Source organism: Anabrus simplex, chromosome 2 (assembly GCF_040414725.1).
Source record: "Anabrus simplex isolate iqAnaSimp1 chromosome 2, ASM4041472v1, whole genome shotgun sequence".
NCBI lineage: Eukaryota > Metazoa > Arthropoda > Insecta > Orthoptera > Tettigoniidae > Anabrus > Anabrus simplex.
In genome coordinates, this window is record NC_090266.1 from 866,780,029 (window position 1) to 866,793,186 (window position 13,158).

The 13,158-nt window shown below is 37.7% G+C and overlaps 1 protein-coding gene across 5 annotated transcripts in view; it reads left to right on the forward strand.

Moving 5' to 3' along the window:
• Positions 1-13,158, forward strand: part of Mi-2 (chromodomain-helicase-DNA-binding protein Mi-2 homolog) — a 743,946-nt gene that overhangs the window by 211,320 nt on the left and 519,468 nt on the right. For all 5 annotated transcript variants that reach the window (XM_067141602.2, XM_067141598.2, XM_067141599.2 and 2 more), the window contains exon 6: positions 4,003-4,155. In XM_067141602.2, coding sequence (XP_066997703.2) covers positions 4,003-4,155 — 153 coding nt within the window. The remainder of the gene's footprint in view (positions 1-4,002; positions 4,156-13,158) is intronic.

Genomic DNA, 13,158 nt, shown 5'->3' on the forward strand with positions numbered 1-13,158 from the left:
ATGTACTTAAAAAAAGGAGAAGAGTGGTGGAGAGACAGCCAGCGATGGAGGTCCTCGATTCCTAACCCAACCCCGGTAGCTGGAAACAGGAAATGAAGGATGATGACGATGATGATGTCTTTTCAAAATATTCTAAAAATGTATTCAGTTGAGAGACTATGCTCACTGTGGGCATTATTCCAACAAAAAACATTTTAAAATAAGTTTGTGTATTGTGGAATTTTTCAGTCACGTCTCTCCATTCATTGTCGCAGGTAATTCACAACTTTGTTCACTGGTAGGCTACGGAGAAGAGAGGATGGGGAAGTAGGGCAATATTTATTCCACCTCAGAAAAGAGAAACTACAGTACTATTTGGATCGCCAAACGTAACAAAAAGAAAAAGACTATAACCATGTAACTGTCTCCCGGATGAACTAAGTATTTGTAGCAGTTATGACCAGCAGTTTAATTCAGGTCTGTTTTTGAAGTGTGTCTGAATGCCGACTGTTATGTGATGTGACCGCTTAACACACACGCTACCAAGCCCGTAGATTTTATGGGTCACGTTTTTCCTGAAAATCGCCAAGCCCGTAGTTTCTATGGGGTCGCTCATTTAAATGAATGTTGTTTTGCTAAGTGGTGTTTCTAGGGGTCTGGACATCAGGGGTTTATGCCTCCTGCTGTTAGTAACAATACTAAGAAAGAAGTGACACTCCAGTAGACATATTTTCAAGGCCTTTTCCCATGACACTGTTATCGCACAACTTCACCACATGCACGTGAGTGGAAATGGAGGCCCCCAGAGTTTATCGCAGCATGATATTGAGGATTGCTTAGCTCATAGATGACAGTTTGGATGATTTGGAGGATTAGGAATTAGATGCTGGTATATTTGAAGGTATGTACTTTAAAAATACTATACAATAAGCATGGTATAACAAAATACTGAGTGTTTACAAAACAGTACAATTTCCTCCAACATTTTACAGTTCTCTATTCAAACAGGTTATACTGAATGCGCTGATCACTCAAATCAACTCCAGTCTTACGCATGTTGAAGTTCAACATAGTGGTTTAAGTACTTTCTTGCCAGTCTTTGTTACATGTTCCCCGAAGTACCTTGATGCTTCTTGCTATGTCCAATGCATTTTGGGTGTACAATTCGGTGCACAGGAAGAAGATAACTATCACTGATTTCATCACTTAGCTTGTAGCACAGCTTGTTGAAGATACTGTTCCTGACACAACCGCATCAACGGAACTGTAGAAAGACCGACAGAACAGCGTTTTATCCAAGACATTTGTTCTACAACCAAGATGTATGCTGCTGGGACATGCTACCTTCGCAGCGCTAGAAGTAAGAAAGCGGGACAGCTTCTCGTAAGGAGACGTGCTACCAATGTGAGCAGTGCAGTATTGCGCTGTGTATGGAGCCGTGCTTCAGAATTTATGACACAAACAATGTGATTCCATGTAATAATGTACATAAAATTAATAATTGTGGTGTAAAACATGCTATAAATTCAATCCATAGTGATAAGTGAAATGATAAAATTTTATGAACAGTGATCCTTTGTGTGCCATTCTGCGTCGTTCAAAAATACCCTGTGAACTTGAGATTTGTTGGAAATAATTGTGCTTTTTTATTTACGTGTTATTGCAGAAGAATAGACCTTCGAAAACGATATAATTTTCATTAAAGATTGTAGCATAATTACATCACAAAATGAATATAAATATTGCAGAAAATACCTAGTTTTCAGGAACGTGTACATAAATATGACCTGGTAGAGAGTGTGTTAAAGAAGGGGATACTAACACAAGCTTTATGGGAAATTAACTGATTCCAGAGAAAAATGTTACCTACTAAGGTGGCTGCTATATGTAGGTGGCTGTTTAGGCAGGTTTCACTGTATATAATTTTTTGGTTAGAATCTAATCCATTGGACATCTGTGGATGTAAGGAATTGTCAAACTGGCAGTGTTCATTACAAGGAGCTGTTTGTTTTCTAGCTGCAGGATTGAAAATAATTAGGCATGATTGTCTGTAAAATTTTCTTTTGTAGAATTCTAGGTACATTATATATACTGAGCGAGTTATTGTTACTACTACCGTACTTACGCGAATAATCCCCGCCGCTGAATAATCTCCGCACCCTAATTTTAGGAAGGCTCCTTTTGAAAAAGAAATGAAATGAACTAAATTTCCTTACATAAAGAGTAACATAGGTATAAGCAAACATTTCATAACACTCCACGAGGTCCACGTGTTCTTTACGCAAATATAAACATGTTAATTTACGAATACAGCTGCTTTGCCTGAGATGATAAAAATACATTATCACTGCTATAAAATGCCGTGAAAATTAACAAGAAGGCCTGCTTCCGGGACAGGTATTTCATTAATCTGAACTTGTAGATCGCAAGATTCGTTGTTTCTTGTATCACTAGAATCCTCTCCTAAATTAAAAATTCTTCACACTCCATGTCTAAAACACTTCTCACACATAGTCTCTTTTTACTCGGATAGTAACACAACCAGCGGTGGATAATTCTTTTCGTGTAATGTAAACACTTGAAACACACATACCGGTGAACTCGGATGTTTGTTTTGCGATACAGTAAAACCATGTTGCAGTATTACGTGATTTTGAATTACCCGCCAACTTGCAATTCAGAAATGCCAACTCTTGCCACGTCACAAAATATTCTGATACTCACTACTGCATGCAGTTATCATTGATTCACAATTTAAACCTTTCAAATGCCATGGAAAAATCTATTTACAAAATTATCCAACAAGGTGCATTTACATTATTCAAGTAATGCACTTGGGTAACTCACTGGCAAACATAACCTCACCCAACGAAAGGAAAAAAAAGGCACGATTCAAAGACGAGGACATATTATGCTGGCTCCCGTGTGCAAGGTTTTATTTTTTGGTTTACTCTACTGCATTTTTGGATGCCTTGTACTTACATGGAAAGTGCCCAATGCCCTTAAAACATCGTGACTTATCGAACTTTCCTGTGACGAAGGGAGGAATTCTTTTGCTTCCGTCTGCATTGCAATACAGTACAGAGACCCCATCCTCTTTAAAACCATAAGTCTGTCTGGGTTCGGCAATAAAAAATAAATAAAAAGTAAATTCATTTTCATCGACATTGACAGTATTGTTCGGTACATACGAATTGATTATAATTACGAGCACGCTTTTTCGCCTACTGTCGACATCGCCAGTCTTCGTGGATTCTGATTCTCTGCACAATGCCTGCTACGTGATATTACGGCGTTTCTTAAAACGCCGAATACAAAAGAATATAGGATTTCACTCAAACTTAGCAACTATGAAACACACTGTAGACACACCGAAGTGAGCGAAAGTGCGGAAAGCTACCCCTGCACATTCCGGAAGACGCGTTCTGTCGTGTCGTGGAGAAATTTTGAATTTAAAATACTATGTTTTAAAATGTAAAGATTGTTTATAATTTAAGTCTGAATAGTTTTCCGTTTAAATATGACATACGGGGACAGTTTTATTCCATCTGCGGTTACACAAAGCATAACTGTACATCCAACATTAAAAAAACTAGTGAGCCAGGAGCAGATTGCCAACCTTGACACAAATGAAACCCGCACCCCAATTTTTTACCTCAATTTGTTTTTTAAAAATGCGGGGATTATTCGCGTAAATACGGTACTACTACTGCTACTACTACCTGTGGCTCTGGAAGCTTGCATTCTGGAGATGGTGGATTCTAACTCCAGCGTTGCCAGATGGTTTTTCATGGTTTTTCATTTTCACACCAGACTGTACCTTAGTTTGGCCATGACTGCTACCTTCCCAGTCCTCAATCTCTCGTATCACAGCATTGTAGAAAACATACCTCGTTTAGTGTGGTGTTAAACAAATAGCCAAAAACAAGAAAGCTTTACAAATTCTGGCAAGTTAACCACTGTCACATGTCCTACCTGAGAATTTGCGTATTTTAGGGCAACTTTATTATTGTTTGCTTTCAGGTACCCATGTCTAAACTGATGATGCTTGTAGCTGCCAAGTGGCGGGATTTCACGAATATCAATCCCAATACAGAACAAGAAGTAGAGTCTTTGTCCGAGGAGAGCTTTAATCGAAAGCCAAGCCGCTTGCGGGCCACCAAGGATGCTTCTAAGGTGAGCACATCTGATATTATGTTAATCGTGAATTTTGTTATCTTTTTTAGAATCTTACTATGTATACCAAATAATAATATACCATACTAAACATTTACAGGTGAGATATGACAAATATGATATTAGGATTGATTCTGCTTGACAGAACCTATTGCACTTTACCTTATATCATTTACAAGCTAAGACTACCCAGAGGAGACTCGCAATTATATGCTTTGTGCAATGTTTGTGCTCTGGCGCAAAGTTTGGATGTCGTTAATTTGTTTTGTGAAGGGATATTAACTGTGAAACCTTATGAGTTCTGTTAATATTCATTAGATATATTAAAACGTAGGAAGGAAAGTTTTCCATTTTGGTTGGTATTGTATGGCTGGTAGTTAAGTATGTCACAACAACAACAACTACTACTACTACTACTACTACTATTATTTTAACGTAACAAATTGCTTGGTCAACTTTCAGTTCAGTTATGAATTTAGTTTTCGATTATCCGTGTGTTCTCTACACTATATTGCCATGTATAATTGAGTGTCTATCGGGCGAGTTGGCCATGCGGTTAGTCGCGCAGCTGTGAGCTTGCATCCAGGAGATAGTGGGTTCGAATCCCACTGTCGGCAGCCCTGAAGATGGTTTTCCATGGTTTTCCATTTTCATTCCAGGCAAGTTAACCACTGTCACATGTCCTACCTGAGAATTTGCATATTTTAGGGCTACTTTATTATTGTTTGCTTTCAGGTACCCATGTCTAAACCGATGATGCTTGTTGAAAAGTTCCCTTTCATGGTACATCATTTCTTCTTGTTTCGTAGAGTTTCCGTTGTAAATGTGGTGATCTCATTTTGTTTGTGTTTCATGTTGGCATGCAACGGTTTGCTGTCCATTATTTGCTGTGGTATGGGGATTTCGTGTTACTGTGGAAATTGAAAGAAAATAGTAAGGTAGAGTCACTCATGGATTACATATCGAGCACTTGTAGGCTCATAAAAAATCTTTGTGAGTTTTTCTGTGTGTCTATATAATTTTGTAATGTTACAACAAATAATAAACAAACAGGAATTTTTTGAAACCACTCAAATCATTTGTGTGCATGTTTGTGACTTTCTGAACCGTTGTGAAGGCGAAACTTACACAATTAAAAATTGTTCAAAGATAAGCTTGAAGTTCCTTTTCAAATAAAAAGTACAAAAATCAGCACAGGTGTGAACAAGTCCTTGAAGTTGATGTCTGTTTAATACTTTCATGCCATTGAGAGATTTGGCCAACATCACATGGATGTTTAAATTTTCAGAGGTAATAACCAAACTTAAATTTTTATGTTTTGACCAATGCTTTGACGGTCCAGAATGTTAGACCTGAAGTCCATTGAATTTGTGCCGTGTAAAATGAGACAAAAGAAGATATTACTTTTCATGAAGACCTTTATTGGTTCCTCAGAAGTAAATCACGACAGGCGCAACTCTTCTGCCATGGGCAGATGAGAAGGTAGAACACAATTTGAATGTGGCATGATTGCTGGTGCCAAAATAACATATCTAAGTATTTTCCCATACTGAATGATTGATTTTCAAGACCAACAGTGTGAGTGCACTATGAATCCTCTAGTCGTAAAATGAAGGAAGACGATTGGAGTCATAGATGACTTTGTAGGATTGTGCTGGTAAATATGAGAGCCACAGCTTCACAAGTGACTGCTAATTTATAACATCAGTACCCTAAATCACACTTCAGAATAAATCATTTGTTAAATGTAGCCTTGATTGACAAATGTAGCCTGAATTGATATTTACCGGTTACCAAAAAGATGCATAAAATGTGAACGTAAAACCCAACAAAAGCAAGGATAAGGTAGGCTACATACATCAAAAATAAAATCGTAAATAAAATAAAAGATGCGGATAGCATACTTAAAGCTTAAAGGTCTAAATGACAACTACAGACAGGAATAGGGTGGAAAGCGGACTAGGACCCTATGAGGCTGTAAGATCGTAGGATGTTGTAAGGAAAAGAACGTACTCGCCCATACCCTTCGTATAAAATATAATTAGAAAAACAAGAACAGAAACCTATAGAAAACAGTTCGTGAAAAGGAACAAAATACAACTGCAACTTGAATCTTGAACAATAAACCAGATAGGATATAACAAACAATCTTCTGGATGGTCCATCAAAGGACAACTACAGACTTTTCTTGTAGTTTCATTATACAGAGCTACTGGAGGCAATCTGACGGAAAATTAACGCATTGCAACATAAAGGATAAAAGAAATTTTAAAACAGGAAAACCTCCAAACAAAAGGTGGCCTAGTGTAACACAGAGGCATAAATGAAATAGCCCTAACTACGATCCGTGGTGATTTCCTGGCAGGATAAGAACATTTACATTTCGCGAAATTTAAGAAGAAAGGCCGAAACACATGAAGGTAAAACTTAGAAAGAGGAAAACAAAATCACATATTACAACATTTTAAAATAATTAAACGTGCTTACCTTAGGGTAGGTTGGCCCCATAGGCCCGGACTGCGCGCACCGCGCGTCGGACCCCTTCGAAGATCGAAAACGAAAGACAACAAGAAAACGGTAGCACACTCGTACCTCACATCATACCGGAAATCGTTCGATATCAAACCGCCAATCGGAAAACACCTCCATGTTAAACCAATTAAAACACTTCTAATTACAACCAATTACAAAAACCCTAACCTTATATGGGCATAAAGCAAACGACAAGCCATGAAGAAATTGCTGACGCAACAATTAAACCATCAATTTCTTACACGTGTCAGTATAGGGAGTTCATTTTTAAACTGGACCAAAATTTTAAAACATAAAATCAGCAAGACCAAATTATACAATCTTCAAGTTTTCTAGCTATCACTGAAATAATTGAACAATCAAATAAATATCTTAAATATCTTGAGGCATTTTTAAAAAGTTCTTTAACAGTCCTATCCAATAATCTTTTGGCCTAGGAAAAAAAATAACATAACTTTCTTGGGATACACAAAACATAATAACACATTTTCCCTTCAAATGTCCAAAGAGTTTGTTTCTAAATAATTTTCTTTCAAAATAATTTTCGGATAGTCTTTACCTCGAAAAAAGGAACAATTTCTCAAGATGCACAAAACATTTTTACCGAGAAAACAAAATAAAATCGCAATTTCTTGAAGTACAGAAAACACTCGAGATCACCGCCCAATAGTTCGATTCGTCCAGAATAAAAACTTAAAACGTTTTCTTGCAGCTCACGTACCATGTCACCCACTACGGGTTACATTAAACATCAGAAGAGCCCATGGTCTGTTAATATTGTGTGTTGAAAGTGCTGGACAATGATGGTAGTATAATGATGTAGGAACTTCTTTACTGGTACGAATTAGATCCACTAATACATATAGGTAAATGTGCAGCTGCCAGTTGATGTTTATTTGTTAGTGATCACTGATGCTTATTCATGCAAATGTCATTTCCGAAGGGAAATACCTATTTTAAACAGGATAATATGCCCTGCTGCAGAGCTGGTATCACCAGGAACATGACAGCTGATTTTCCTTCAGTGGCCTTCATGTTGTCCTTTCTTAATGTTAATGAGCACTTACAGGAGTTTGAACGAAGTACAGCAAATGGTTTGAGCATGATGTTATCAATATATGTGAATTGCGATTTTCTATCCTATTGATGTAGTATAATATTCTCAGTAATACTATTAAGGACTGTTAGAATTGTTACAACCCTGTGCATCTTCACATACTGCATTCTTTCTCTTCATTAATCCTGCATCTTCCAGATCTGTCCCTTCTCATCTCATGACTTCATCTGAAGCTAAGAAGAAATACATCTAAGAAATTGAATTGATGAGGAGGGTAGTGTGTGAAAATGTATAGTTTGTCCTTGTCTATTTATGTTTTTGTATTTGTCATCATCTTTATTATTTTCTCTCTACAGTCTGGTTCTTAGGCCCATATTCACCAACGTCAGTTACTTTTGCTGTTATCTTAGATTTCCAAAACTCTGATAATGTTATTATCTCGGATAACGCTTGCTTCCGTATACACCACAGCATTTATAATCTCAGTTAACGAAAACCAAGATTTCCTTGCAATGTGAATTTGGACATAAAATTGTCCATACTGACGCACGGAAAACAAATGACTACGCACTGCCGCCATTAGCAGTGAAAAGTATACAAGGTGTTGAGTGGTTTGGAAGTTTTTGAAATAGTAGTGTTCTTTTTTGTAATTTTCTCGTAAATCATGTCCACTTGTGAGCTGCAGAAACAAAAGAAGCCAAATATGACGTTCCAGGAGAAGGAAATGTTAATTAATTTGGTGGCTGAGAACATTCACGTAATTGAAAATAAGAAAACAGATGGTGTAACGACACAGATGAAGAATGATTGGTGGGAAAAAATTGCAAATTCATTTAATTCCCAAGGAAATGAGTCTGTTTGGGACGCTGCAAATTTGAAGACAGTTTGGGAGAATATGAAGAAAGCTGCCAGGAAAGCATCAGCGGACAGAAAAATGGAAGTGCTGAAAACAGGTGGGGGGCACTAATAAGTTTATTAGAAGTGACCCTATTCTGGAAAGAGTAATCGATCTGATTCGCCCTTCAGTAGAGGGAATGAAGAATCCGTACGATGGCGATAGTGAACCATTAGAGGTGACAACTATGAGTGATAGGGAACCATTAGAGTTGACTATGGACATTGGTACTGGTAATGTAGTTGTGTTAGAAGAGGGGTGTGGGGAGTCTAATATGGAGGCTGAAGCAGTGCAGTTGGATATTTCAAATATGTTGAAGTCTTCAATACATCTAGCACTGAAACAGACTACAAGCTGTGTTACCCTTAATGAAAGTGATTCCCATAAAGTGAGCAGTGTAGACTTGAACATTTCCACAGCCCCTCCAGTGTCAATTTCTCCAAGGTGGGCTAAGCATAGTAGGCCAACGCTTAGCAAATCAGAAGAACCCTTGGCGAAAGTCCACAAATTAAAAGCTGAGGCGATAACGAAATGCACGGAGGAAGCAACACAGGGACACTTGTGGAAACATGAGCTTCATTTTCTTCGTTTAGAGCAGGAGAGAGTAAAACTGAAAATTGAACAAGTTAGACTTGAGAGAAAGTATGAACATCTGAAGCAAGAAAAAATGAAAACAGAATTGTTGATGAAAAAACAGTAAAATGAGTTAAGCTGTGTTATAATGTGTTTTTAGTTATTTTTTGTGTTGCTTCTTATTTAATTCTTAGTGTGTTTTAGTTATTTATTTTGTGTTTCTTATTTAATTGTTTGTTTTCTTATTTAATTCTGAGTGTGTTTCTTGTTATTTAATTCCTTAACACGTTCAGTACCTGCTTCTGAGCGGGACACTTGAATGCCTGGACCGGCCATTTTGATGCCTGGCCCTCTTGACGTGCATCACTTAATACAATTTACAATTACTCCTAAACTATAAATGTTAGAAAAATGTTACTTTGTGCTTACCTCTAGTAAATATTTAAGGCCTGTTTTCACATGTAGGACTGTGCTTCGGCTGTGCTTCGACCGTGCTACGGCGGTGTCGCCTACTCTGTCTTTTCACATGTAGGACTGTGCTGCGACTGTGCTGTGGTCATGTGGTCCTTGTTCATTGCATCTGTGCTCACAGGTTGGAAACATGGATCCGAACGAAGAAGACGTACCGTAGTTATTGCCTGCGCTTTACAACAAAAGAAGAAGAAAAATAAGAATTATAAAGGCATTCATGTTGTTGAACTAAAATTATCACTTGTTCGTCCATCTTTAAGGAAGACAACTGCGCCACACCTACTACTGCAAACTATCACACAATGTATCTCAACCAACGAGCACAGTACTCAGACAGCGCATTGCGCACTCTATGTTATTCTGTGCTCATTGGTCACTGGATCACGTACGACCGAGTGCTTCCGATTACCACCGAAATAAGACGGAAGTCCGGCTTGGCGACACTAGGGCGACCGTTTCTAATTTTCACATGTGGTACTGTGCTGAGACCAGGCGACGACTGTGTGGGCCGTAATCGCTCTGCTTGGCGATCCATGACAGCACGGTACCAACACGGTAGGGACACAGTCCTACATGTGAAAATACTCAACTGCTGTTCAATGTAAATGGAATGGTTTATACTGTTTGGCGATTGCGGACGACACAGCACGGTCGAAGCACAGTCGCAGCACAGTCCTACATGTGAAAACAGGCCTTTAGGGTGTGATATCTGGTGTCACAGGTTTCAAAATACGTCTAATTTTACACAGCCTATCTGTACTTTCGGCATAATGATTACTGTCACCGAAGTGAAGAAATGAAAGAATATGAAGGAAGCGTGTTCGGAACATCGTATTAGAAAATATCAGAGTATGAAAAACAGGGTCTTCGGTCCAGTACATTTTTATATCAGGATTTTGGACTAATCGGTTTCCACGATTACATGATCGAATTATTTGCGAAAGGCCGGGGCGCCGCACTTGACTCGCGTATAGATTGGTCAGCTCACACACATTCTGATAAAATTCATCATTCATGAAAGTACTCACGTAACTCATAATATCCTGCTCATTTTCTATTTGAGCCTTTATACCTGAATTCTCTGTAAATGGTGGAACGGGTGGACAATAACTAGGATGATATGTATCAGGCACTTCACTTTTCTCTATAGACCTATCGGATTCGGGAATCGGAATTTCCTCATCACTCTCACTTTCACTATCTGAGTCTATTTCAGGAATAAGTTCATCACCAGAATAATCATTGTGAAAAATATCTAATAATTAATCTTCCGTAAGAAACTTTGTTTTATGAGCCAATATACTACACTCGGTAAGAACGACACGCACTCCATTGGAATCTCAAGTACCGTCTTGACGTGCAAGGCAATGCTGAGATATTCCCGCTAAAACAGCTAAGATAAACATGAGCCCACTCAACGCGAGGGTCAACCACCTTCCTGCTACAACCAGTAACGCTGATTAAGGTGTAAGAATCCATAGACGACGAATATAAACAGCATTGCTTCGCGCGGAACATTAAACGTCTTACGCCGTCCACGGCCCGCAGCATAGGAGCAGGCTTAAACGTCTTACGCCGTCCATGGTCCGCAATGAGTTAATTGTACAGAGAAACAGAAAATATATAAATAGTATAGGCTTTTCTTAAAAAAAAATTAAAATCTGAAAAATTAATCTCCCCAGTTCCACTATATAATACTGTCATATGTAAGAACAAACTAAACGAACATCATTATGTAACATTTGTTCTTGTACAATACCACAGCATTCTATAATGTTCCAGGCTGGACTACACATTGATGCAGCCTCTCGCTGATAAATTATTGGCCAGCTGGCACTGGTGTTCTGCTGCTGTTGCTGCTCGTAAAGAATTCTCTGCTATCATGGTTAGAGAAATAACTCGCTAATGTCATAAGCAACAAATTGAATGCTGTTTAACATAGCACTGAAGGCACACATTATTAGTTTATTTGAATAATTACCTGATCAAATATTTTTTCCGGCGATTGCATTCTATCCTACTTGGTCGAAATATATGTTATGCCGAGATAGCTACGGTTTCATTGTTCTCCATTTAGACCTAATTCATTTTCAAGCCTAGTTAATTTAAGAATGGAAGGAACTGAATTTGTACAGGAAGTAGTTAAATCCAAACACCATAGGCATTAAGAAAAATTCTTTCCTTACGTGATGTTGGTTATTTAATATTTTTTCATGATAATTCTAATCTCAGTGCTACTGTAGAAATTTCTTTAATATAGCCTACAAGTGTTAGACACACAAAGAAAGTGGAACAGTTTAAGCGTCACAAATTATTTGTTCATTTCTTGACCTTATTGTAATTTACCATAATAAGGTAGTGAAGGAATTAGTGACAAGGGCAGTTGGAATACTGGTAAGAATGTGGAAAATGAAATTACCTGTTCTAACATACTTTATTTACACATTAATCAACTTTAGTATGACACACAGCAGAAACAACAACAACAACAACAACATAGTAACCAAATGTTAATGGACATTTTTAACCCTCGAAAATCATTTCAGCAAAACTCAAGTAGGAAAAGTGTCTTCTATAGAAGAGCTAAGTATTCATTGTCCTACCTCACAAAATACACTATATTTGCTTTTATAACCTAATGTAAATAGTGTGTCATTTTCAGTATTGCTGACATCAGTAGCCATGCGCACACACACTCTCTCAAAAGAAAGTATAACCCTTTAACTTATGCTGAAAATAATTTTGATAAATTTCTAACCCTTAACAACTTGATTCATGCTGTACAGAAACCAACGGTAAAAAGTTATATTCATCTCACACCTGTGAACACATTTCCTCACTTGCTAGTAGTTCTTATGAACAACGTACATCCCTAACAAAAAATGAACACACAAGAGTATGTGCAAGTTGTGCAGGCTGGGATGCACTGTGTTATGTTTTAGCATCATTTCTTGATGATATAATAATAAGTTATACAAAGTACTGCAAGCAAGGTGGGAAATATTTTCTTTTATTGAATGAAGTGACAGTTATCATTTCTCAACCTTGTGTAATGTGTGACAATATTTATAAAATGGAGTTAACAGCATGTTTTGAATCATAGTACAGTATAATTTCGACCACATGCACATATAGTGACATCAGAGAGCTGCTTTGTTTTAATAGGTTCATTAGTACAGCAAGGAGGAACTGATGTATTTTACGCTTTGTAAAAATATACTGTCAAGAGACTATACTTATCAAGTGCTGAAGTACTTCGTTCAAGCACCATCCTAACTGCAGAGTCATTTCTGGGAATACTTGGACACCTCCATTTAACACACAGGCTACGTGCATACCAGGGGCGGTTTCTCCATAAGGTTGCAGGTTTGCACTACCCCCATTAAATTTTTATGTTTATTTTAGGTAAACTTTTATCATTTGGATTACTCAACTACTGTATTTTTATTCAGCAAGACAAACCTTTCAAGAGCTT